The 26,515-nt window shown below is 39.6% G+C and overlaps 2 protein-coding genes across 2 annotated transcripts; both read left to right on the top strand.

Annotated features, from left to right (window-relative positions):
- The first annotated feature begins 5,898 nt into the window (after nt 1–5,898).
- On the top strand, nt 5,899–18,360 carry LOC115785268 (uncharacterized). Its single transcript, XM_030736808.1, has 5 exons — nt 5,899–6,019; nt 6,214–6,249; nt 6,876–7,196; nt 15,411–15,536; nt 16,827–18,360. Exons 1-5 carry the CDS (start codon nt 5,980–5,982, stop codon nt 17,057–17,059), a joined length of 756 nt encoding a protein of 251 aa, XP_030592668.1. The 5' UTR covers nt 5,899–5,979; the 3' UTR covers nt 17,060–18,360.
- A 5,106-nt stretch (nt 18,361–23,466) lies between these two features.
- On the top strand, nt 23,467–26,515 carry LOC115784276 (deleted in malignant brain tumors 1 protein-like). Its single transcript, XM_030735436.1, has 5 exons — nt 23,467–23,509; nt 23,674–23,709; nt 23,829–24,134; nt 24,377–24,691; nt 26,220–26,515. Exons 1-5 carry the CDS (start codon nt 23,467–23,469, stop codon nt 26,513–26,515), a joined length of 996 nt encoding a protein of 331 aa, XP_030591296.1.

Genomic DNA, 26,515 nt, shown 5'->3' with positions numbered 1-26,515 from the left:
CACACAGTGAAACACTCTGAGATGCAATCTTAGCTGTGTAAAAAAAAAAAAAAAAACTGTTTGTGAAGGCATGTCCTCGATACGATGGCGGCAAACTCAAGGATATATAGGCTACACGCCTACACACATTGCACGCAACTCTGTCTCATATTCTCTGCACTGAACAAGCTTTATGCTCAGCGAGCCACTTCCTACTGCACTCCCATCCTTACATCTCAAATTCCTTCCTGTTTTTCGCTTCTGCTGCTCAGACATGAACCCCAGTAACCTTCACAGAATAGAAAGCTGAGCTGAAAATCAGCTCATTTTTCTTTAATGGTTTCATTTGTTGCTTAAACTTTGACATTTTTGCGTCAAATCCTGGAGCACAAGTGTGTTTGTGTGTAAGGAGATTGTTCTTTTTTAGTAAATCTGTACCATTCTAATCATGCCTGTTTCCAATGCTTACTGGAAATGTTAAAACTTATCTATGGTACAAAAACCAACAGAATAAAATAAACAAAATAAAAACAAAACAAAAAATCTTATTATATTTATGATAAATTAGAAAATTGTATGATTCTAAAAATGAAGGCAACAGCAAGACAATAATGAAGAAGTAGGTTGAGTAATAGATGTTCTATATAATTTGCATAGGTTTGTATCACTTTTGTACAATTGGAGAAGTTAAAGATGAGCACATGCAAGAGCACATGTGGCACTGTGCATAGTGGAAGTTGAAAGCAGGGTTCAGGGGATGCTGGGTCGAATTGAGACTACCACAGACTTCAGTGTGAGCTGCCACAGGGCTGCGGTGGCAGCATTCTCACACCAGCCACTTCCTCAACCTTCTCACGCTATGAGGCTCAATGAGCTGTCAGCATCACTATATGTGCATATGTCTGTCTCTACATGAGAGCTTTAAAGCAGCAGCATTGCTTAACTGTGGTTTGACAGCAACAGACTGATCAGTGAGCCTAAGTCTGTCTGTGTTAGGAAGGCAGCTTAAGGCAAACCGGAAATAAACACTAACATAATACAAAACACCAGAACAAAAAATACAGAACAAACTGTCCAGTATTGTGAATTATGGAACGTATGCCTTAAGTTATGAAACACCTGAACTCGGATCCCCTCTTGTGGTGGTAAGCAGGTACTACACCAAATACACCAAACTAAATTTGATCAGCAGATTTTCATCCAGGATACTAACAACCAACACACACACACATACACACACATACACATACACACACACACACAAACACACCCCTTATTTTTCTTTTTTATATAATGTGGGGGATATATGCCAAGTGCAAAATGTAACAAAGAATAGAGATAGAGGTGTTAGATAGACAGAGAATAGGCGTTAAAATGCAAACACAGCACATACTGAAAGCAGCTGGTTCGGGGTCACAACACTTTTGACTTCAAAGCTGCCAGTGTCTCATCATACATTATGTGTTTACCATGTTTGTCCAAAACATTTCCTGTATGTCTTTGTTTCATTTTAGTTTGTTTTTAAAAGCGCATATTAATGGTCACGATGTTGCAGAGGTGAAGTGAGGGCTCAAACGTAGGAGGCAAAGAATTCCAACAAAAACTGAGCTAAAATTAAAAAAAAAAAAAAACAAAAGCCAAGAGATGGGAAAACAGAGGCCTGTACCATGAAGCAGGATTTCATCTCATTCAGGTAAGCTCAAGGTTAAGCCTATGGTTTGCTGTACTGTGAAGGGGGTACACTGCCATGGTAACTTGTGCTGTGAACCTAACCTGAGGGGTATTCTGCGAACACAGTTCAACACAGCCAGACTTTCTTTGGATTAGCTGGCTCGACGAAACCTCAAGTACTGTTGGCAGCCAGTGCTCCCTCTCAGCCTCCTGGCAGTAGACTTTGTAGGTGGCACAAACCCCCTGGAAGTACAAGATCTAGAACGCATATCTATGAGGTCTCAGTAGATCAAATGAGTTTAACTACAGCGATTCCCACGTCTCCTTTATTAGGCTATGGGATGTCATATCTGTAGTGGTCCTCACATCCTCCTGGTCAGCTTGCTCCTCTCCACTCCTGTGCTCTCTCTCTCTACCTGTTGTCTTCATTAACCACACACTGTGTTTTACAGGTGGGTATTCCTCCAGCTCCTGGTACCTGTGCTCCTGGGCTGATTACCTCAGCTGTGAGGGATTTGTGTACTCAGCCGTGCCCTATTTAACTGGAGGAAGGAATCCTTTTGTTGCCAGATTGTTGACTGAACCAGTTAGTAGGATTGGCTCTCCTGTGTTTGCTAAGTTGCTTCTCTGCAGCTAAGAGCCTGTTACTAACCTCCAACTCCATTTCTGTGCAGGATGTGTGGACCTTGAGTGTGTGGGAAGGTGTGGACCGAACTGGAGTTCCTGCTTCTGCTGCTGCATACAAAGTTTTATCAGAATTCATTCAAAACTTTTTGAGCTATCGTTTTTACAGACGGAATGATGCATGCATGCAAAAGCTACCAAAAACATAACCTCCTTGGCAAAGGTAATAAACTGAAGCTCAAGAAAACTAAAAAACAAAACAAAAATGGAAATACTCAGAACTCAAGTAATCCATCAAGAACGACAGCACAGCATTACTAGAATGAAAACTAATGAAACGTAAACCTCAACACAACAAAAATCATACTGAAAGCATCAGAACAACAAATGAAAATCAAACAGAAACCAGTGATTTCTCTTTTATAAGTACGTTTTTAGTCACCAATAAAGGACTGAAATACTTGCTCAGTGACTAAAAAAAAAAAAAATTGAGTTTGTGTCTCAAAACTGGCCCCGTCAAGTCTTTAAGGTGATTTAAACTGATACAAACATTACAGAGTTACAGAGAAATGACACAAATGTATATATTGAACCATAAAAGTGAGTCACTTCTAAATATGATCCTTGTTTCTACATGAGGAGACAGAAACAGTGTGAATGGTAAAGTAATGATGAACTGAGTGACCATGTGTGATGCTTTGTAAGTAATCAGAAATCTTTCATAGCATATCTTCATTAATTTGTTTATCATAATATAAATCTCTTCCATCAGATTGAGCAGTTTCTATCGTCAGACAGGTTCTCCTGCATTTTAGATGCTTGAGGTTTAGCTATTGTGCTAAATAGCTAGTTTAATGCACATGATGCTGAAAGAGGTGCCTGTTGTAACTAAACAAGAAATAGAACCTCGAATGACTGTAGGCCATGTGTGGATTTCTCAGCAGCCAAATATCAGCCAGAAAGCTATTCAAAGGAAGTGAAGTTGGTCCTGCTGAATTATGCACACTTGTGATGTATGCATGTATTGATTATATGTACATAAGTTTTGCAACTTAGGTCAAAAAATATTAACTTAGAAAGAGAGACAGAGCATTATTTATGCTAGGCTGATTGCAGAGGCGATTGCTCTAAGACTGCAAGGGAAGCTCAGCTTCCCCTAAAATGTCAAAAAATAAGTGGTCAAATATATACTGTTGTGTGTACATGTCACTGACTAAATATTCGCTACAACGCGCTCAACTTTTGTTCAGAATCAGCTTCTTATCACTGGTAACGACGCGGCTTTCCTCTCACTCGTTCCTGCAGCTTCACATCGCTTTAAACAGCGTGGACGCTGAGCGTCTACAGAGTTTAATAGCGAAGACTGCAGCGAAACGAGACGAGTCATTGGATAAATGCTGGGCTTTGTCCCGCCCATCGGACGCTCAGCGTCTCTGGGGGTCTATGGGGCAGTGGGCTGGCCTCGGCCGGCCCGGACGCTCAGCTTCTGCATGATGATTGGATGATCTGTCTGAGGCTGAATCCCTTTTTGATTGACAGCGAAATGAGCGAATCAGCGATCTTTTGGTGTAAACATCCGTGGGAGCATTTTCATTCTGTTCTGAGTTGAACCGGAGACTTTCCTAATCCTCTTAGCGGCATTTTCTTTGTTAAAAACGACTAGCGACAAATCGAGCTTCTATTTCTGGTGGGTTTTTTGTAGCTGCTTGTGTTTGGAGACTGACTTCTATCACTCTTTCTGACTTCTATCGCAGTTTCTGTCCAGCGGGTGCTGCTGTATAAATAAACTGACACATTTTATGATGTAGGCCGAAATTGAGCTTCCCCTCATTGAAAGACTAGCATCCGCCACTGGCTGATTGTCATATCTGATTGGAAAATGTGACTAAAATCTATAATGCTGTGTTTACTCAGAGAAAACCACCAAGATCCAAAGGATTTGCAAAACTTTTTCATGCAACTGTAAATCAAAAGTCAAACTCTGCAACCTGGCCAACCTGAAGATTCCACTTAGCATTTGCTGGTATGGGGAAGCAGCAGAAGAACTTGACAATGAATAGCATTGGTAGCTATATTTACTGAAGCTAAAAGGAGAAAAGCCAGTCTCGATAGCCGGTCCGCTGGGGCCTCCGCCCTCAGCCACCGCCCGACACACATTGCACCCGCTATGTGTGTTGCTCCGGTTAGTCGAACCTCGGATTCAAGAGGAACAATGTGGTTTTTGTCCTGGTCACGGAACGGTGTACCAGCTACTCATCCTACTTATTCAAGTGTGCGTGGGAGTTTCCCAATCCAGTCTACATGTTTGTGGACTTGGAGAAAGCATTCGAATGCGTCCCTCAGAGTATCCTGTGGGAGGTGCTGCGGGAGTATGGGGTGTCCAGAATTTAAGATTATTCTTCTTGCATGCAAGGTCTTGAATAATCAGGCCCCGATCTTAACTTAACAACCTCATAGTACTGTATCACCCCAACAGAGCACTTTGCTCTTAGACTGCTGGCTTACTTGTGGTTCCTAGGATACTTAAGAGTAGAAGGGGAGGCAGAGCCTTCAGCTTTCAGGCCCCTCTTCTGTGGAACCAGCTCCCAGTTTGGATTCATGAGACAGACACCCTCTCTATTTTTAGTATGAAAACTTTCCTTTTTGATCAAGCTTATAGTTAAGGCTGGATCAGGCGACCCTGAACCATCCCTTAGTTATGCTGCAATAGGCCTAGGCTGCTGGGGGGTTCCCATGATACACTTAGTGTTTCTTCTTCCTTCAACTCTTTTTACTCTGTTTATATCCCACTCTGCATTTAATCATTAGTTATTATTAATCTCTGGCTCTCTTCCACAGTGTGTCTTTTGTCCTCTCTCTCCTCTCAGCCCCAACCAGTCGCGGCAGATGATATATATATATATCTGTCCAACCTCAGGTAGTTCAATGTCAATTTGTTTTGTATAGCACATTTAAAAAACAAGTTTATATATATATATATATATATATATATATATATATATATATATATATACACACGACGTGCTGACCCCAGAAGGCAAATCAGCAAGGAATCAAGGAGTCAAACAACAATACAGAGCACAACAGCAGTGTTCGCACAGAATATAGCCTGAACATTCCATGTAAAAGAGAACAAGTCGTCCATTATCCATCCATCCATGGATGGATGGATAAGGTTAATATAATATATTTAATGGAAGCAGCAAAAGTGTGCTGACCAGTTCCTCAAAATTCATTCATTTTTGTTAGATCAACTCTACAGATTTGTTTTAAATAAATCTGTTTTATAACAACAGATAAGCTGTTATCACTGGTTTTGATTATATATTTTTTTTAAAATTTGAGGCTTCTAACAATCTTAGAATGCAATCGTTGATTTCATTTAGGATTCAGGACTTGAAGTGGACCTAGTGCTGAATCTTACCTGTATTAAATGTGAACCATATTTCACAGTGCAACCAGTTAGGGTTGCTCCTCTTTCTGCACATGCTGCACATAATTAAGGTAAATGAACCTTCGGCTGCTGCAGCCTTTGCCTGCTGTGCTGTAATCTTTAGACTTGCTTTCTTGAAAAAGTTACAAGAAAGAAGGAAGTGTTTGGAGCAGCACATTTCGCAAGTGTGAAGTATTTCTGTGCAGCAGTTCAACTTCAGTTTTCAGCTGCTGGTGACCCATTTTGAACAGTGTGTGTTTATTGTCTAAAGCATGTGGACACCGCAAAGAAACGTCTTCCATCTGGCGATGGGTGAGCAAGAATTTTTGACTTTTAGTTTGTTATTTCAGTTTTGAAAGGATCCGACCGACACGCACTGTTCAGTTAAATTTCCTTGGACCTGCTTCCTTCTTTACTGGATCTCTACCAGAAACAAAAATTATTCATGTCTCAGTACATTTCAGCTCACAGCAGGAGATTAATGAGCCTCTTTTTCTCATCTGCAGTCTCTTTTATCTCCATCTTATCTTCAGCCTCTGCAGGTCAGTCATGTTTTACTAAGTTTGTTTCACATCATAAAGTTTGTATAAATATCATCGCATGCAGGAAATAATGCACAAAAAGGATTTCTCCATGAGCTCCAGATAAATTAGATTAATGATAAATGGTGATATGTGAGCCCCTCCATTATAGCGGGTATTAGACAAGTAGACAAAGGCACATGAGAATGCAGAATGATAATTTGAGGTTATGCATATTGATGTTGTGATCATGCATCACTGTAAGCAAACACATGAAGAAAAGGAAGAAGAATAAAACTTCCAAACCAGAATGTAAACCATCAAAATATGAATAAAGCATTAATGCCTGTAATGTGAACTTTGTACAGTCTCTGAACAGAACTTTGTGGAGAGCGAGTCTTCATGGCAGTACGTGGTTGAGCCGAGGTGCTAAATTTAAATTAGGGAGTTTCGATCATGTTCGAAACTTCAAAAGTGTCAAGTTGGTTTTGGCTTGGCTGTGCGATACCAGCCTTACAACAGGCCTATTTCATTACATGTATTACTGTACTACAGTGAGGAAGTCTTGGAAAGACAACTGCAAAAATTCTTATTTTGATGCTGTAAAATTGACGTACACTGAATGTTACTTTTCTTTCCTAATCTAGAGACCCTGCAGCAGCCCAAAATCTCCCTGACATGTCCTGATGGAGTACAGGTCTGGGGTCCTAATGCCCATGCAAAGATCACCAAGGGTCATAGCTTTGTCGTCATGTGCTTTGTTGACTTCAGCAATGCTACAGGCCGGCTCATTCTCATCTTCTCTGGCTCCAACATCACAGAGTCAAATGTCTCGCTCACAGCCTCCTTTAGTTGCCCTGTAGCTGAGTATAAACACCAGGGCAACTACAGCTGTGTGTATGAGGCAACGCTGCCATCAGGCAATGTCACGTCTACTAAATCAGCAGCAATTTATGTTATCATCACATGTAAGTAGACCACTGAACATAAATCTAACCAGTATTGTACATCATGTTTAACAATTTAAGCTAGTTAAAATTAAGCTGTTAAATAAAGCTAGATCAAGCTAGTGCAACAATTATAGTTCAAATGGATAATTAAACAAAGGTAATACAACCAATAATTAAGAGTAATATTTGAAAAGCTGCCATTCCAGTTTTGATGTACACACAGCTTAACTGAATGCTAATCACCACTGACATCCACACATTAGTCACACTGCACCGTCAACTGTATCCTCACCAGCCACCACATTAGATACACTTGTTTAACTGCTAATCACACGGCAGCAGCTCAGTTGCATTCAGGCACGATCGTTGGTGTCAGATAGGCTGGTCTGAGTATTTCTGAAACTGCAGATGTACTGGAATGTACTTTCACACACAAGCACCTCTGGGGTTTACACAGAATCGTCCAAAACAAAGAAAACATGCATGAGCTGATAGAAAGGCAGCAGTAACTGAAGTAAGTATGGAGAAGAGCACAACACATCAGACCTGGAAGCACATGGGCTCAGAACAAGAAACTGAGGCTCCAATTCACAAAGGCTCACAAAAAGTGAACAATAGAGTTGTGTTCCTTGGTCATAAGTGTCTATGTGTATCTCCTGCTGATTCTTAGTTTATATTTCCTTCTTATATTTTCTTTAGTGCATTTAGCCTCGAGTTCTTAGTTGTATTTAGAGTTTAGTTTTCCCCTCTGTGTTTCTTGTTCCATCCTCTTGTGTCAGGTCCTCTATATTAAGTTCATTTGTGTCTGCATTTCCGTGTTTAGTTATCACATCTCACTTCCTGCTTTATTTTTAATTTTTTTTGCACATTTTTGGCCACAGCAGCTTTTTTTTTTTTTTTCATGAGCAGTGGAGAGAGACAGGAAATGGGGGAAAGATACAGGGGAAGTAACATGAAACAGTCACTATCTAATACTTTTCCTCAAATTCATTAAAAACTGTGGATTGCATCCCTTCAGGATCAAATCCAGTTCCAATCGATGAAAATCTTACTGCGAACATAAAGAAATGATCACTGGATGAGTGCACAGGTAATAGTTACATATGCAGCCTTCTTTCAGCCTTCAGCACACCCTGCTCATATTCACCAAAGCCATGGATGTTCAAACCACAGTAATCAGCAATCATCCCTGGAGATGCATCCCTGCACCTCTTTAGACATCAGCTGTTCACTTATGGCCGTCATCCTGGTTAGTTTCCTGTTAAAGGCTCACAATGTCTCAGGTATGATCTCAGGTACCTGTGGAAAAAGTCCAGTGAAAAAAGTTCCAAATTTTTCCCTGTCAATTAAGCAAAATACCATGAACTGCAGGTCATGTGGGTCAATAATTAAATTTGTACAAACTAAGACAGGACATCAAAATGCCCATAAATATTCTAAGGATGTATTTATTCAATGGCTTTTATTATAAATCTTTTATTCTGTTTATCAGCCTGAGAAAAATGAGCTTGCAATTTTCATATACCACTAATTTACTAATTTACTAAGTGGATTCAATCCCCCAAAAGTGAACCTGATTTAATGCACCTGGAGTTAAATGTCAGATTAAGCAAAAAGCTAATTTAAGCTTCTGTCTGTCTATGAGTGGGTGAGTAAGTGAGTGAGTGAGTGGGTGAGTGTGAGCGAGTGAGTGAGTGAATGAGTGAGTGTGTGTGTGAGTGTAAGCTGCTTCTTCATGGCAAGTGTTTGTGTTTTGTTTTGCAAGGTCAGTGTCAGCTGTCTCATTTTTTCATTCAATTGTAAAGTTTTGCATTTTGGTCTCAAAATCATCAGAAAATTCAAAATGCAAATGAATATCCTTAAACCAAAATTTGACACACCTTCTATGTGAGCTAAAGTGGAACAAAAAGAACACAAGAAAACAAAAAACAAAACATGGGATGATTCATAAAATATCTAAAAATAATCATTTTAAAGTTCTCTGATCTTAAACAGCTCTTGGATAACTCTGTCTATAAAATTACTGTTCAATTCTGACTCCTTTGGCATGAAAATCTGGGGAAATAAAATATCTTAGAGAGATCGACAATCAAAATCATTTCAAAGTATTCTACCGGACTCAAAATTATATTTATTCTGTAAGGGTCTATACCCCAAAAAACATAATTATGGCAGACAAAATTTGGCTTCATAAACCTCAAGTTACTAAATGGTGAAGGGGAAAAATGCATAACTGTGACCTAAAACAACATCAGCAGTTGTTACTAGTTCAGCAGTGAAATAAGAGTGGCTTTAACTTTTTTTTTTTTTTTTCCATTTTGTGTAATTCTATGCTTTTAAATCTAAACCCCTGCAGTGGGATTTTCACCCCAAAACAAACAAACAAAATAAAAATAAAAATGTTATGGACAGTCTTTAGTCAAAAAGTAGATACTTTAAGGGTCAGAGGTCATACTCACAACACCATTGTTGACCTTACATGCAGCTCACTGCAGGTTTGTCATCTTTGGTTGTCTAAACTGAAATCAGGGCGTGTCCCCCTGAGGCCTCATGGGAATTTATAAGAGAACAATAGTTAGTGTTGGAGGAAGCATGAAACAAATTATACTCTTGGAACCACAAAATTCTGGCCCCTGTAGCGGTGGCCTTACAATAGTAGTTGAGTCATACTACTGAATATAGCATAACTGAAATTAAAATCTTGAAATCAATTGCTTTCTGCCTGGGAGTTCTTTGACCTTTGACCCTCTAATGTGCTCTGATCTTCACTGAAACCCTGTGACTGGTCGCACCTGTTGTTATCGACCCCCACGTCAAAAAAGGCCTCCTATGGATGACCCTCTTTCTGGGTTCAGGCTGGTGCACAAGGATCACCGGTCAAGAACTCTCAGGTCACCTGTTTGTGTGATGGTTGGCCTCCTCCTCCTTCTTGAGCACCAGGAGCCTTTTTATATGAGTTTATGGAGCTCTCAGTCTGTTCAGGAGATCTTAGGATGAGCTTGAACACCTCGATTTGCACCAGTCTCTTTATTGGTAGCTGATCCAGTCTCCTGTGTTGTTGTTCAGGCTCCTGTTAGAATAAAACTGAGAGATTTTCATTAGTTACATCTTTACTTTTCTCCTAGTTCATATCCCTCCTTTTGAGACATAAACTCTGTTTGTCTCAGTAATTTACCTTAATTTAGCTTATCTAAAGGGCATACTGATTTTTATATTATTAGCTTCTGAGATTTTTCCTTTAATGCTTGATTCAATATCAAATTGGTCAGACATTCAAATTTCAAATGTTCTCTGCTTTTCTCTTAATCTTAGCTTTAAAGAAAACTACCAAATAAATGAATGTAAATGCACAAGAGAGTAAATCGGTATCTTGTATTCTATCCTACATGGGCAAACAAATAAGTTTTTAGTTCTCTATTTTGCTTTGTAGCAGAGCGGCAGCTCAAAGTTTGGCACTTTGTTTTGGGTCTCAGATTCAGCTGTTTCACAAAGTATTTACATGCACTGTTTTTTTCTTCTTTTGAGGTTTTACTAATACTGAGCTTCCCACGTAGACTTTTTCTTGAAATTTAACAACAATCTTCTGGAAAAATGACCTCTAATAATTTGCAAAAAAAAAAAAAATACTTCAACCTGAGATTTTCAAGGCATCTATTTTATTGGCTTTGCTTATTCATTATTTATTTTTAGAGCAATAAACTCCTGACTCCCTTTTTTATGATATTTAAAATTTTTTTTGTCTTTTTATCCATCTGTGGTTGGCTTATCTCTCATATGTATCAGAAGCGAAACCTTCCTTCTGAGAATTTTTAACCAGCATTCCCTTATCAACAACCAGAACTATCCAAATTAAAGGAAAGAAAAGAAGAGAAAAAACTTAGAGCTATAACTCTCATCCACACGCATGACTTCTGTCTCTGACTCTCACTTAGATTCACACACACATCCTTGAGATAAAAATGCACACACACACACACAGCAATGCTAAAACCTTGGCACCATTCTCTTTTCCTTTTTTCCTTTTCCTTCCCCACACATACTGACACACACACACACACACACACACAGCAATGGATTACAAAACAGCTAATATTGACCACTGGAACATTGTCCTATTCCTTTTAAACAACAACAAATAACACAATACTTTGCAAAGAAATTCACCTCAAAATATTTTTTCCTTATTTCCTATTTCTCTCTGAAACACACATGACAATATAAATACAAATACACAGCAGTACTCAGTCACACAGACAGACACGTGGAGGCCTCCTTACACACACACAAAGACACACGTTCAAGCATCCATCAGTTTTTTTCAGTATTCATTATTGTTGTAGATTTTTCTTTCCCAAGTGACCTAATTTTGCGATTGCTTAATTAGTTTCTGACCCAAAGATCAACTTTTACCTGATTAGGATGGAGAGATTTCTTCTTTAAACTTAGCTTTCAGCTTAATATCTGTGCTTGGAAGTTTACACTAAAATAATTTTACATCACCAGTTATTTTGAAGTTTCACCCTCTTTTTAATCGGAGCCCCTTTTCTACACCCAGTGTCATCAGTCATTTTGTCAGTCAGTCCAAACTGCAACAACAAAAACAATGTTAACAAGGTACCATTTATATTTTTTCTTTTTTTAGGATTTTTACTTTTATTACAAAACTTCTTTTTTCTATTTATCTCTTTATTTCTTCATTTCTCTGTATTCTTTTACTTTTTCTTTATTCTCTTTATCTTTTTATTCTTTATCTCTTTCTTTTGAGGCTTTTAAAGGGTTTTAGTTGCTTTTATGGATTTCTGAAGTGAAGATTCCTATCAAAGAACCATATAACCATAAGCTATTACTCTCGTCAACTTCTACCAGGAGTGCTATGTCTTTACGCGCTAGACCAACCTCTCTATACCGGGAGGACATTGGTAAAAAGCAGATGGCCAGTTCACTTCAGAAAAACCAAAGGCCCTCTAAACCTAAAAACCCCCTGAAAAGGGTATTAATTCGGTCCGCTGATCAGACGGCCCTTGGACTCATCACCATCGCTATTCGTTTTGCCTATATTTTTCTTTACTCTTTTAAACTATTTTTTCTTAAACTTTTTTCTTTTTCAAACTTTTACACCTGTGTGAAATGGCTCGAATTACACCTTCCTCCTGTCATACCACCAGTGACCATTATAATTTGATGCAATTCAATATGCAGATATTTAGAAAAGGTCTCTGCCAGCCTTTAGGTGGAGATCTCCTGGTCACTGATAGAGCCTGGAAGTCAGTACTGTCACGAGGAACCTCGAAGCGGTGATTATCGGTGGCCAAATTCACTCCTTATTCCCAAGAAACTCAAAAAACAAATAAAAACATCTGAAAATCAAAAACATTCCTGTTCGATCACGTCGGGCGTCACCAATTGAAGGAATTTTAAATAATAAGAGTGTGTGTATTGCTGTTTGCTGTTTAAGCCTTTAGGTTTCTGCGTGTTCGTTTCATCGAACAGGAATGACAAAACAACAGAATAAGGAGTCCAAATATTAAATTTAATAAAGCCATTTCCAAACAGTTTACAGATTAATCCGGGTCAGAACTGCATACCATACTCGTGTGAGATGGCATGAAGTACTGGCACTTTCTAATTCAAGTTACAGTTGTCATATAGTCAGAGCATATCAGTCTTGATTACATCATTTACAAAACAGAATGTGGAAAACAGAGAATTTCAACAACAGGGTGACCTCGAAGTCTCCATTTCTATCATTGTTTAGTCTTCATCAGTGTGGTTCATTGTACAATCAGAACACAAAGTTCATGATGACACAGAACATTATAAGCTCCTGTATTTTTAATCAGTTAAGTTATTTTCCAGACAAATTTCTCAGGGAAGTAAATGTACATAAGATATATAGGTGGCATATACTATGAATATTCCAACAATAGTTATTTGTTCCTTGTGCCTTGCTTTCCCCCAGCTGTCTCCACTTCCCCTGACTGGCCTTCTGTGCATGTATGCAGTGCTGTCTCCTCCTCAGTCTTTCTCAGTGTCTGTTCACTCTCCCAGTCTGCTCCTTAGTGTTCCTCCTGCTGTGTCTGGTTATGTTACTTAGTCCAAAAAAATCCATGAACAATTTATCTGCCAGTAAATGTGGGTTTTCTGTTTTTCTGCTTCCATGCCTCTGCATCTGGGTCCTGGGGCCTATTCCAGGAAGCAGGTTTAGCTATCAACTCTGGGTTTGTTAACCCTAAAATGAGGGAAACTCGTTTCTCTCTGACTCCTCCCCTCCTGCTGCACCTGAACCACCTGTCTGACACTGCCATTCATTTCCTCATTCATAAAGTGGCTGTCAGAGCGTCAGAGGAGCGAATTCATCTGCAGACCTTTATGTTTCTACAAGCACTGAAATCAAAATTAGATGTTAGTTTGTTATTTTTGTATGTAACATGAAGCTTTTACAGTCGTTCAACAGGCTGTAAGAACGGAAACAGCGATGATGTCATGGATTTATGAGCTCAGCTGCAGCTGTCAGACTGTCAGTCAGTTCCTCTGAAACATTTACTGTAGTTACTGCAGCATCAGTGGAAGCAAATAATAAAAAAAGTGAGACTGGAATTTGCCAAAATGCATGCTGACGAACCACAAAGCTTCTGGGAGAATGACCTTTGGACAGATGAGAAAACTGGAGCTTTTTGGCAAATCACATCCACTCTGTGTTCAGAAGCAAAAATTAAGCAAACAAAGTAAAGAACACTGTAGCTGCTGTGAATCATGGAAGACGCTGGGTTATGTCTTGGGGCTGCTTTGCTGCACCTGTCATGATCCTGAGCTGGTGGCCCAGTGTCTTGAGTGCCTTTTGTGCAGTTCTGTTTCTGCTGCATTTTCTTAGATTTCCTTACTGTTTAGATTTTCAGTTTGCTATTGTTTCAGTGTCCGGTTATTAGTCATGGTATTTCATTCTGTTTCCCTTCATTTTTGTCTTCCTGTGTCTGTGTTCCTGTCTGTTTTTGTGCTGGCGTCTTGACCCTTTTCTGTGTTTAGTTCCCTTCCCGTTGTTTCCTTGTGTGTGATGTTTAGGTTCCCTTTACCATAGCTTTTAGAGTTTAGTTTTCCCTTAGTGGCCCTCCCTCGTGTTGTGGTGTCTCTTGTATCTGTGATTTGTATCTTGTTTGGTCACTTCCTGTTTTATTTTGACAGTTCTGTGCTCCCTGTGCTTTGTGTTTAATTTTGCTTCCTCTGTGTTATTAGTTTTATTTGTTTCACCCGTTGTTCCCTGCTGTTTCCACTTGCCCTGATTACCTAGAGTGTGCATTTAAGGTTATGTTATGAAAAATGCCTTAACTGTTTTTAGAACTGCATTAAGAGTGGTGAGGATTATGCTTCTGATGTGAGAATTGCACCAAAGCAATCAAGGAAAAACTGTAACCGATCATCAGCAAGTGTGAGCACCGCTTTAAAAGCAGTTTGCTGGTCTGGAGCTTTCAGGTTTGGTTTAATACAATGCCACAGTCTGCCTCAGGAGTGAACATCCAAGCAAATTTATCTCAAGGTTAGGCTGTGAAATACTCAGAGAAACTGCAAAAAAATACAAGAGCTGCATCTGAGACTCTACAGGCCCCAGTTAGCATGTTAAATGTAAAGGTTCATGACAGTACTAGAACAATACTTTTGGAACAATGTCCTTTTGACAGACGAGCAAAGTGGAGCTGTTTATCGGCTCAAGCATCACATACCAGCTGTCAGGCACAGTGGTGGAGGGGTGATGAGTTGGACTTGTGCAGCCACTGGAAATGGGCTCCTTGCAGCCACTGAGTCGACCACAAACTCCTCAGTCTAGTATTTTAGAGTATGAATTCCTTGTATAAGTATTTTAAGTGTGAGGCCATCTGTCCAACACCTAAAACTGGAGCAAAATTGGGTCATGCAACAGGACAATGATCCCAAGCACAGCAGCAAATCTACAACAGAATGAATGAAAAAGAAAAAATCAAGGTGCTGCAATGGCTCAAAGTCCAGACCTCAAACTGATTGGTTATTTTTTGCATAAATAACAGTTTATGCAGGACTGCATAGAATCCTATGAAAACTTTTTCACATGATTGTATATATTTGATCTGATGGTTGGAGCCTGTATGTCCCTGATTACAGATGAAGTACTAATAGTTTATTAAGTTTATTAAGCATGGCTAGTTTGTTTTTCATGGTACAAATTTGAACAACTTAAAAATTATATCCTTTTTTTTTTCGTAGTTCCTTGGTTGCTGCTGGTCTATTCAGTAGTTCCTGCAATCCTGCTGATGCTGCTGGTCTCGTTGGTGGTCTGTCTGGTCCTCAGGAGAAGGCGACAAGCAAAACAATCCGAAGGCCAAATCCAAAGTGTGTGTTCAACTGTGCAATGTGTTAAATGAAAGAAAGTGTTTTTTTGTTTTTTCTTCTGCTCCTCAGCGGAGACAGACGCACTTTTCTTCTCTCCCCAGCCCGTCCTTTTTTACCCTGCTTTGCTGCTTAGAGCCTCTCTTCACACAACTTCCAAACTAGAATTTATAATGATGGATCTGGTCAGCTGGTCTCTCAACGCTATTTTTTTGTTCAAAATTTTCACCATGAGGAGATTGGAGAAAGGAGAACCCTATTCCCTCCTATCCAATTGACATTCCCAGCTGGCTACATTATGGATTTCTGTGTGCGTGGAAGATGACGTGCTTGGTCATACTGTCAATGGAGGACATGCACATTTGGCTTATTGACACTAGTATTTCTCCAAATTGGTCCTGGAGATACCTGGCTTGTTGTTACAATTTTGGAAGTCTAGGCAGCTGTTGGGCCTTGGTAAGGCTGCTTATGACGGGAATGCAGGAGGGTACAGACTCAACTCAGACTCTGTATATCTGGAGCTGATTCGGAGGGGTAAGATCTTGGAGATGTATGTATCTGTTTCTGCACGGCGAAGGAACGACCCAAGAGGACTCGGATAATTGGGTTATTTTGCCACTGAGAGGTGCCAGAAAGACTAAAGGCTGTCAACAAATTCATCAGTACAGTCTGTACCAAAACAAGTTGTAGAATCAGGAATTTGGCTCCCTGGCGGCCTCAGTTTGTCTCCTGGATGTTTTGTAAACAGATGCTCTGTGCCCCCGCTGTCCTGTCTTCTCTGATCTGTGTTGAACTGATCTCCCTGACCTAGCTGCTGATGAACATTTCCATCTCTTATCAGAACTGTTAGCTGAGGAGGGGAGTTTGAGTCAGCCCACAGTAGCCCGACCTCCCCCCTCGCCTCCGCTGGCCCCCTCCATCCCTGTCCACCCCACCCTAGTCTCATGCTTTATGCCATGTGCTTCTTGCACTATCACAGAGGTTTTTGTAACCTCATGCTGTGTATGTTTGTATGTATACAAAGCATGAGATGATTTTTTTTTCCTCACTCATCTTTGTGTTTTCACTATTGTTTCTGTTGTTGTTGTTGGCAGCGCCTCCAGAAGGGGGCAGCATGGCCACAGTTCACCCCATGTTTGTTCTGTTTGTCTTCTTGATGAGTGTTCTGGAACGTCATTTCATTGTACGGGGAAACACTGTTTCTATACTGTGCATATGACAATAAAACTTGACTTGTGATATTAAATATTCATATTTATGAAAAAAAATTCTGTTCTGCTACTTATGTTGCAGTTACTGTCACAAACCGTTATGAGGATGATGATGAGGAGGAGGAGGAGGAGGAGAGGGACTATGTGAATGTTGAACCATTGGGCAGAAAACAAACAGAGGAAATAGATGAAGTGGACGAAGAGGAAACTGATGTTCATGATTATGAGAACCTGGAGAATGAAGGCAAGAAAGGCGAGGAAGACACAGACGAAACCACGGATGATGAACACGACTATGTAAATATAGCAGAGTAATTTGCAGAACAAACTTTAGATGGTTATGGAGAGGGTAATTATCAGATCTTTTAGATTTCCAATGATTAGTAACAATTCATATAATTTAAACACGTAGACTGGGGGTCTACATAGTGTTTGGATAACTGAGTATCAACTTGGGGAGTCAACATATGACCAAGAGCTACACAACAAGACTGCACACATCAACAATTTTAATAACTGTATGGTATGTATATAGTATATGTAATATGGTATTTTTTGGTATTTGTCATTACTGTATTGGCTTAAAGATTTGTTAAGTAAGCTAGTGCTTTATGATGCTAGCTCCATGTGTCACTGTTTAGTAGGTTTTGTCCAATGACAAGAAGAGTTAAAGCAAATAAAAACAACCGTAACATTTGTAAGCTGCCATCCATCCATTCCATTAGCTTCTCTGAAGTAGGGTTGCAATGGCAGCAGGCTAAGCAGGCTGTTCACCAACAGTTTCCAGGCCCTCCTTAGAGATCCCAGGCTTCTCCGAGGCCAAGTGAGGCATCTAATCACTTCAGTAAATTCAGGAGCTGTGCTGGCAAAACCTCTAGGGCAAGGTGCCCGGGAGGTATCCTGATTAGATGTATAAGCCACTTCAGCTGGCTCCTTTCCACGTGGAGGAGCAGCAGTTCGACTCCGAGCTTCCTCTGACGTCTCCACTCTTCAACATACGCCTGCAACACAGAGTCCAGCCACCTCCAGAGGAAACTCATTTCACCAGCTTACACCCGCAGCCTCATTCTTATGGTCACTATCCTGAGCTCATGAGCACAGCTGGAATGATGACTGACTGCAAACTTTTGTCTTCTGACTCTGCTCTGTCTTCATCATCGTGGTCTGATGCAACAGCAGCATTCCTGCTGACACCTCAGCCATCCACCAATACGGCTCAAGCTCCACCTTCCCATGACCTGTGAGTTCATGAATACAGCAAACAGAATCAGAGACATGGAGCAATCCTGACAGAGTCCAACACCTGCTGAGAACATCTTTGACGTTGTGTCAATGACCAGGATGTTCCACACAGGATCCTCTGAGGGAGTCAATTGTAAGCCTTTTCCAGGTCCCCGTGTAGACTGTGCAATAACACTCCCATGATACTGTTTGGTGTTTGAGTCAGAAACTTGTTATACTCTCTTTGGTTTCTAATATAACGTCTTTGTTCTGGAGCTCTGAAATATTTTATGACATACATTTGATGGACTTGTAACCCGTTCCCATCACAGGTACAAGCTGCTTACTTTTTTAAAAGCATAAACAACAGGAAAATAAAAAAAAATAATACAATACAAAACAATTTGCTTCCATTTGGTGGTCAAAATTTTTTTTGTGGTTCATCAATTTCCATACTTTACAGCATCTCTAACAAATGTAGTCTTACTTAGTGAATTGGTTCTGCCCAATGTAAAATAATCCCCTAGCTGCTATAGCTAGCCACCGCCGTGATCAAGGTAGTCTAGCCCCTGTTAGCTGCCTGCTAGCTAAGGAGGAGAGTTCTACACATTTAAAATATTTCTTGGAATAAATCCGTAAACACATGAATCAGTAAACACAAATAAATACAAGTCTGCATGAAGCTAGGACAATGTGATATTCATCACTGACCTTTCTGTTTTGTAGCCAGACTAACAAAGAGTCACAGCTCTGCATATTATTGCCATTAAGAATGTCCTGTCTTGGAATAATACATTGAATGTGAGAATATAACATCGCATTCACAGAGAGATGATAAAATATATACATAAAATGTTCTGTTATCATCTCTCTGTGAATGTGATGTTATATTCTCACATTCAGTGTGCACCACTAATACGTAACTTAACTTAAATATCACAACCCTTGCCAAGGACTGCTACATTTTATGTAAAATTGTATTTTTAGGTATTTTAGGTGTTTTGTGGGTGCTGTTAATTATTCCTGTATTATATAGAGAATATAGCTATTATTTAAAATGTAAATGAATTACTATGAAGGCAGTAGTTTGAGGTTGAATGATCAGGTCGACATCCAAGATGGGAATTCCATAGGATACAATGTGTATTACAATTGGGATCAATTGACCAAATAACTGAATACAGGTACTGTGTCCCTCAAATGCCACAGGCTGTTTTAATTCAGCCACACTCTGACATTAGAAATAAGCACATTACAAATGAAAGAACAGGAAATTAAGACTGTCAGAGTAAAATATGGAACAAGCACTGAACACTGCAATAGCAGGAATCAAAATATTATCATTACCATCAATCATAACTATAATATTGATGCTTAAATAATCAATCGAAACAACCCAAGATTTTGGTTTCAACACAGAATTGTTGTACATTTGATTTAACTCTGTGTATTATTTTATGCATAGTATATTTTATGGGTTACTGAGAAAAAAGTCACTCTTCCAATTTGTCTGGGCAGCGTTTATACAGCCAGAGATTTGGCTCATGTCCAGTTTTCCCAAAACTAAACTGTTCAGAAAATCTTCTAGGCAGAAAACTGGAATGTAGCTCACAAAAGCTGAAGGCAGTCCAGATGAAGCAGGAGCTTTTCCCGCCACATGCTGAGACCTTTGTTGTGTCTGTGAGTGTTAACAGTTGTATTGAAGATTGATTTTAAATCTTCTATAATCTGTGGAATGCTGAATGTAAAACTTAACATGTAAAATGATAAAGAAGGATAACAATTCTATACACCTGTGTTATTTTAGCCAATCTGTTTCAGTTCAATTCTTATCTTTTTATACAGCTGCAAATCACGAGGTGTTTTATACTGTGAGGTAAAAATGTTGAAATGTTTTAACTAAAATGTTAGATAAAATGTTAAATTTAAAAAGACAGCAGCAGAAAGTTTAACAGAAGTGTAATTTGTTCTTTTCGTTTAACAGCAGGACCCAAAAGCCACATTTTTATCAACAGCTACATTCACGAGTGAGAGAGAGACCATCAGGGCCCAGCTGGGTCAGGATTCCTGGGCCCAGTGGTTTGTAAAAACTTCCTCCCCTTCTTTCATCACAGCTGGCCCTTGCCAGATGTTCTGTTGCACCAATGAGGCAGAAACATCAGGAGCACCAAAGATCATCGCAGGGATTGAACAGGACTGAAAATCGCCACCAGCAGCAACACCCTCAGACCTCCATCACAGGCCTGCCGCAGAACATCTACAAACTCTGGTGCTTTATGAGCAGTGAGACGTTTCCTTTGTGTAATGTTAGAAATACTGCACATTATCCTCAGTTAAAGAACACAGGCACTGGCACTCTGGTGCGAATATTGCTTATTTTCTTTACAATATTCACACGCTGACAGGACGTAATATGGTAGCTCAGCCTTTGTACTTTTTTCATCCGTTAATTTTGAAGATAGTACAAATTTAGTATTTACTACTAATATATAAAGTGCTGAAACAAAAACTCAGGAGTGGGAGGAGTTTGGTGAAGCCATGGAAAAACATTTTTGCTTGGCCTCAGAGTGATTCTAGCAAACCATCAGACGACTCAGGAGGGGAAGCAGAGTCTGGGGACGAGGGGTACGACTCACCCATCACTGGGATGATTTGCATGTTGTCACTAGGTGGTGCTGTGGTCTGAGTCTGAGGGCAGTTCCTGTAATCACAAAGAGAAAGCAATCATCACAAACTGTCAGATGTTAAATTAATCCCTCAAAGCTGAACTAAAATCTGATCCTGTCCTGTCCTGGCAGATGTCAGGTTCAGAAGTTCTCTTACATTTTTCAATCTCCAGTTCTGCTGACAGCTGAAGTGAAAAGTTTGTTAAAAAAGTCAAAGCTTCATATACTGACAGATTATCCAGTATATTTTACCTTGGAGGCAGCACGGTGGTTAGCATTACTGCCTCACAGTTAGAATGACATCTAGAAGGTCCGGGTTTGACTGGCCCGGATCTCTCTGTGTGGAGTTTGCATGTTCTCCCCGTGTCTGCGTGGATTTCCTCCCACAGTCCAAAGACATGCAGTTACTGGGGTTAGGTTAACTGGTCGCTCTAAACTGCCCATAGGTGTGAACGGTTGTCTGTCTCTCTGTGTTGGCCCTGTGACAGGCTGGTGACCTGTACAGGGGATACCCTGCCTCTCGCCCCATGACAGCTGGGATAGGCTCCAGAAACAATAATAATAACAACAATCTTAATAATCATCTCTTCACAGGAGCTGAAGAAGAGTCCAGCCTGTTGCTCTGGCAGTGCAAAGCTCATAATAAAAGTACAGTTAGTGCAATGTTAGTTAGTGACTGTGCCCCATGACTTTTCTGTTTCTCATTAGCAAAAAAAAAAGGTGTGAGCATGCCTCAGGTCCTTTTTCTTGGTTAGTCCAGTTCACTGCAGAAAACACGTCACACTGTCAGCCTGAAACAGACAGTCATGGTTGTGGGAAGCAAAAGCTGGAGGTATTATAAAAATGTCAAACTGCTGCTTTTGGTTATTGTTTTTGTTAATGTTCTCTGAGCAAGGCCAGTGCTGCTACTCAGATGGATCCACATACACTGGATGCAGCTGAGCTGGTACTTATGGACCAAGTTCACACTTAAGAACTTAAGTGTGACCTGGATTAAAAAAACAGAGGATATAGGATGGACTACGTTGGTGGAGGATGCTGTGAAATCACAGCAGATTTCACGAGGTGAAGCTCTTTACAACAAATATGCTCCCTCCCATTATGTTCTAGTTCAAATTGAAACAGACTGGGAGCAAGACAGCTGCAATTATCTGATGGCACGATCCAGACTGCATTGCAATGTAAACATATGAAAGAAAGGATTTTTTCATTTATTTTTTATATACAAACTAAGACATCTAATATGTCTTAAATAGAGGATCAGAATAGCTGATGTTTAATATTATAAGCTACCTGTGTCTTCTCAGTTCAGGTTCTTTGAATAAACTGGAAACCAATAACAACTTTAACATTGTGTTTCTATTCCAGAGAAAAATGAACATTGATAAATAACCAATAGCAATGAATTAATAATCAAAATCAATAGTATTTGTTTTCTTATGGCCATGAATGTTTACCAACATGGACTTAATTTAGAATGACCACATTTTTATTAATATTTCTTAACCTACAGATTGCTGTATGTTTCAAAATGGACCAAATCAAGCTCGTTAGACAGCCAGTGGTTGGAGAGGCATTTTTATTTCTGTGGTTCTTCTACAATGAGTGGCGAAAGAACCAGTTAGGACAAACAGTAGCCCCAAGATGGTGTGCAGAACAAAAATAATGATGTCACAGTTACCTCGTTAACCTGTGGTGAAACAATCATCAGCAATTTTGATCAAGTCACACATTTCCAAAGGGAAAGCCAACGCCACCTGTAAAAAAAAAGACAGAGAAACTACTACATGCAGCTCATTAAAGTCTGTGGTCTGTAGTTCCCTTTGCATTAATGCATTATCAACAGTAACTGTTTATACCCGAGTACCAAACTGCATCATGATAGATGAAAAATTCAGAGATATGACCTTGACCTTTGACCAGATCACCACCAAAATATAATCAGTAGTTCCCTGTACCCCCTGTAACCCCAGCAAAGGTTTCCTTGTTGGCGGGGCAGCTTTGGCGCTCACTGCGAAAAACAAACAACACTTCAAAGATTGAACACTTCAAAGAGTGGAAACAACACTTCAAAGAGTGGAAAACAGAGCATGAAATGCACAGACAGCTGCAGTGGAAACTCTTCATTGGTTTTCACTCATTTTTGTCATAACTTTCCTTCTACTGTGAGAAAATCATGATCCCTTCATGTAACAGATGACAGTTGAACAGATTACTGATTACAGATTACTTTTGCAGATCTCTTTTTAAGGCATGGTTCACATCAGGAGATGCTTCTTATATGTGACAAACTCAAAGTGAAATTAGTTCATTGGAAAAAGGAAAAAAAGGCAGGGTTACACGGCTCCTCAGTATGGTAAATACAGGCTCATCATAAAAAGGACTTACTGAGGCGCTCTGTTTAGCACAAAATCATGTAATAAATTTATTCTTGGAGCAATTCAGCAAGCAAAACAGACCAGTGCATATCGACTTCAAGTCTTCAAATCACATGGGCTCGAGAAAAACTGTAACCAGTGTGACCACTAGATGGAGACAAAGAGCGTCTGTTTTCGTGGATGATCGGCTGTATACCTGCTGCAAATTTGTTCCCAGTGCTGTTCAAATGAATGATTCACAATGACTAAAAGGCTCTGGTGTAGTTATTAGCATTATCTTTGCCGTTGTTATACAACAGTGCACAAAATTCAGTGATGTGTGTAAACGTCATTTCAATGCTCTTTGGATACATGTGGGAAAAAAAGAGAAAAACACCGGAAATCGAAAGAGGAAGTTCATTTTACTGCCATCAGGTTCTTATAAATGGCATAAAGCAGCTTGTTTTTTTTGTCAGTCATGGGGGGCACACAGCAGAAGGTGCTTCTTTTTTGGACCCTTGGTAAGAAAATTGTTCCATATACTGTATATATAAAGTTTTTCTTCATATTGTACAGAAATATTAGGTTTTCAGTGGAAACATTCATCACTTTAAATAAATGACATTTGTTACAGTAGTTTTTTCCCCTAACTTTATGTAATGAGCAATGTTTTCTTCTTCAATAGTTTCTTGTCTCTTTGCCTCCCTTTCACCTGCTGCAGGTCAGTCTCTTATTATGTGTCATGCAATTTTATATATATATTTATATATATATTTTTTTCGATTTATTTATTTATTTAAGGAAAATATTAAAATATAGTTTATATTATGTATCTGATAGGTCAGATAAAAATAGTTGGGTCACCTTTGTGCACTGGAAGAGTTGAAATCTATCACAGTGGCTCCTGGGGAACAGTCTGTGATGACAGCTGGGACTTAAATGATGCTAAAGTGGTCTGCAGACAGCTGGGCTGTGGGGCAGTGGTGTCGGCCCCTCAGTCTGCTCACTTTGGTAAAGGAACTGGACAAATCTGGCTTGATGATGTGGCCTGTTCAGGGAGTAAAAGTTCTCTAACTGAGTGTCGGCACAGTGGATTTGGGACACACAACTGTGGACATGGTGAGGACGCTGGTGTCGTCTGCTCAGGTAATTAAGCATTCTGATTAACTGTGTTGAATAAATGTACCCTCCTCTGTTCAGTTTAAAAACTGGCACCCATAACTGAGCCAAACTGAACAGTAGAATAAAGTTGGGCTGGGTTATGATGATTGGGTTCCTTTGTTTCTTCAGAAATTTCAGTGATGCAAAGTATGTTACTATTTTTGTCACAGCCTGATAATAAAAAAGAAAACACTGACTTCCTTTAACAAACTGTTTCCTGTGACTAGGTCCTCAGATCAGATTAGCTGGGTCTGGAGCAACAAGGTGCTCTGGAAGAGTTGAAATCTATCACAGTGGCTCCTGGGGAACAGTCTGTGATGACAGCTGGGACATAAATGATGCCAATGTGATCTGTAGACACTTATACTGTGGAACAGCCCTGAGTGCCACGACATCTGCCTTTTTTGGTCAAGGAACAGGACAAATCTGGCTTGATGAAGTGGCCTGTTCAGGGAGTGAAAGTTCTCTATCTCAGTGTCGGCACAGAGAATTTGGGAAGCATGACTGTAATCATGGTGAGGATGCCGGTGTCGTCTGTTCAGGTAAGAAGAACTGTGTAATAATATAATATTTGGGGTGTTTTTTTGTTCTCAAGATGCACAGGCATGCCAGATTCAAGACACCTAGATAAACTTTTTTTTTTTTCCTCAGTCATGTAAACTATACAGGCACAAACACAGCAAAGCAACTTATACAATCAGATGGGCCTAGCCCATGCAGGGGAAATCAAATTTCTTACATGTATTTTAAGCTATTCTTGCTTAAGTGGGTTGCTTATTCAATTCTGTGCTCCTAAAACAGGTGAAACATTGCTAAGGCTGCCACCAGTGTTGATTTTGACAGCAAGTTTTGATTTAGTTTTAGTCATAATGTAGTCATCTGAATAGTTTTAGTTTTGGTCAATGAATTATCATAAGAATATAGAAAATAAAGAAAATGTAAATGCTTTTTCTTCAGTTCCCTTGAATTAGTCATTATACACACTTACATGAAATTAAACATTTATCAAAAGTTATGTAATATTAACATTAGCATTTCACCTGCTTCCCACACACCTGATCATTAACACCTGAGATAATACGAGCGTTTTACAGCAGGACACGCTCTGAAAGGTACAAGGCAGAATTCAGGACTAAGATTAGGAAAGGCTAATCCACCGCGGTGTGGAGATTTTCTCTAAACACAAACGCTAAACTGGGAAAAACACTTTAACCTGCATGACATTAAAATGCTTACCTTTGCATGGAGGTCTGGGTGACTGGTTTGCAGATATTGTTTAAGATTTGTCGTGTTTTTACCCGAGATAGTCGCTCCACATAGTTTACACATCGTTTTGTTTATCACAACATCAAAGGACAAATGTGTCCATACATCGGTTTTATCTGTGTTTAGTTAATTCTGCACATCCACATCTTGCTTCCTGCATCTTTTTTGGCTGCTTCTTGTTTCCTGCCCAGTTCTACTGTGTCGTCATGTCCCTCTATAAGTCTCAATAAAGTTCCTTTTGGTTTTTAGTACATGCCTGTCTGACTCTTAGGGTTCTGCATTTCACCCAAAATCCATAATAGAAGTTATAACAGAATCAAAATCTGCCTTCAAATCTTGAAATATTGGCCAAAAACCAGCTGCTCTAACAAAATTATATTCAATGATATCATTAGCTGCATTTCTTTATATATATTTTTGTTGTCAGAAAATAACAAATCTTTCTGATTTGATATATGTGCACAGCTTAAAGCAGATAACCTGTAACCTGGAGAGGAAATGGCATCTCAATAATTTAGAAGATGCTCATTTAGCTTTGAATAAGAGTTTGTTGCTCTATAAATAAAAAAAGCCCTCCGTAAAGCTAGGACATCTTACTATTCATCATTAACTGAAGAAAATAAGAACAACCCCAGGTTTCTTTTCAGCACTGTAGCCAGGCTGACAAAGAGTCAGAGCTTCCTCTGCAGAGCTGTGTAAATTGGATTGATGTGGGCTTATGTTGAGATTAGCTGAGGATGGTAGCTGAGCTTGACTTTATGGTCTGTGTAAACTCACAGTATTCTTTTTGTTTTGTTTTTCCAGTGAGCCTCCCAAAACCCAGCATCTCCATAAATAGAGGTGAGGTTACCTGGGGTCAGGACGCAAGCATCACGTGTTCCATCTCATCTGAGTTCCCAGGTGGAAAGTTCATTCTCAAGAAGACCACAGGCTCTTTCACTCAGACTAAAACAGGTTCCACATATGCTACCTTCAACCTCCAAAACGTGGACTTCGGTCATGATGGATCGTACCAGTGTCAGTATGAGAAATATATCTCAAGTAATCGGTTCAGCTCCTCCCTCAGTGACTCTGTCAGAATGTCTGTTACTAGTAAGTAG

Source organism: Archocentrus centrarchus, chromosome 8 (assembly GCF_007364275.1).
Source record: "Archocentrus centrarchus isolate MPI-CPG fArcCen1 chromosome 8, fArcCen1, whole genome shotgun sequence".
Lineage (NCBI taxonomy): Eukaryota > Metazoa > Chordata > Actinopteri > Cichliformes > Cichlidae > Archocentrus > Archocentrus centrarchus.
Note: the sequence above shows the minus strand (reverse complement) of the source record. Positions and strands in the feature narration are given on the sequence as shown.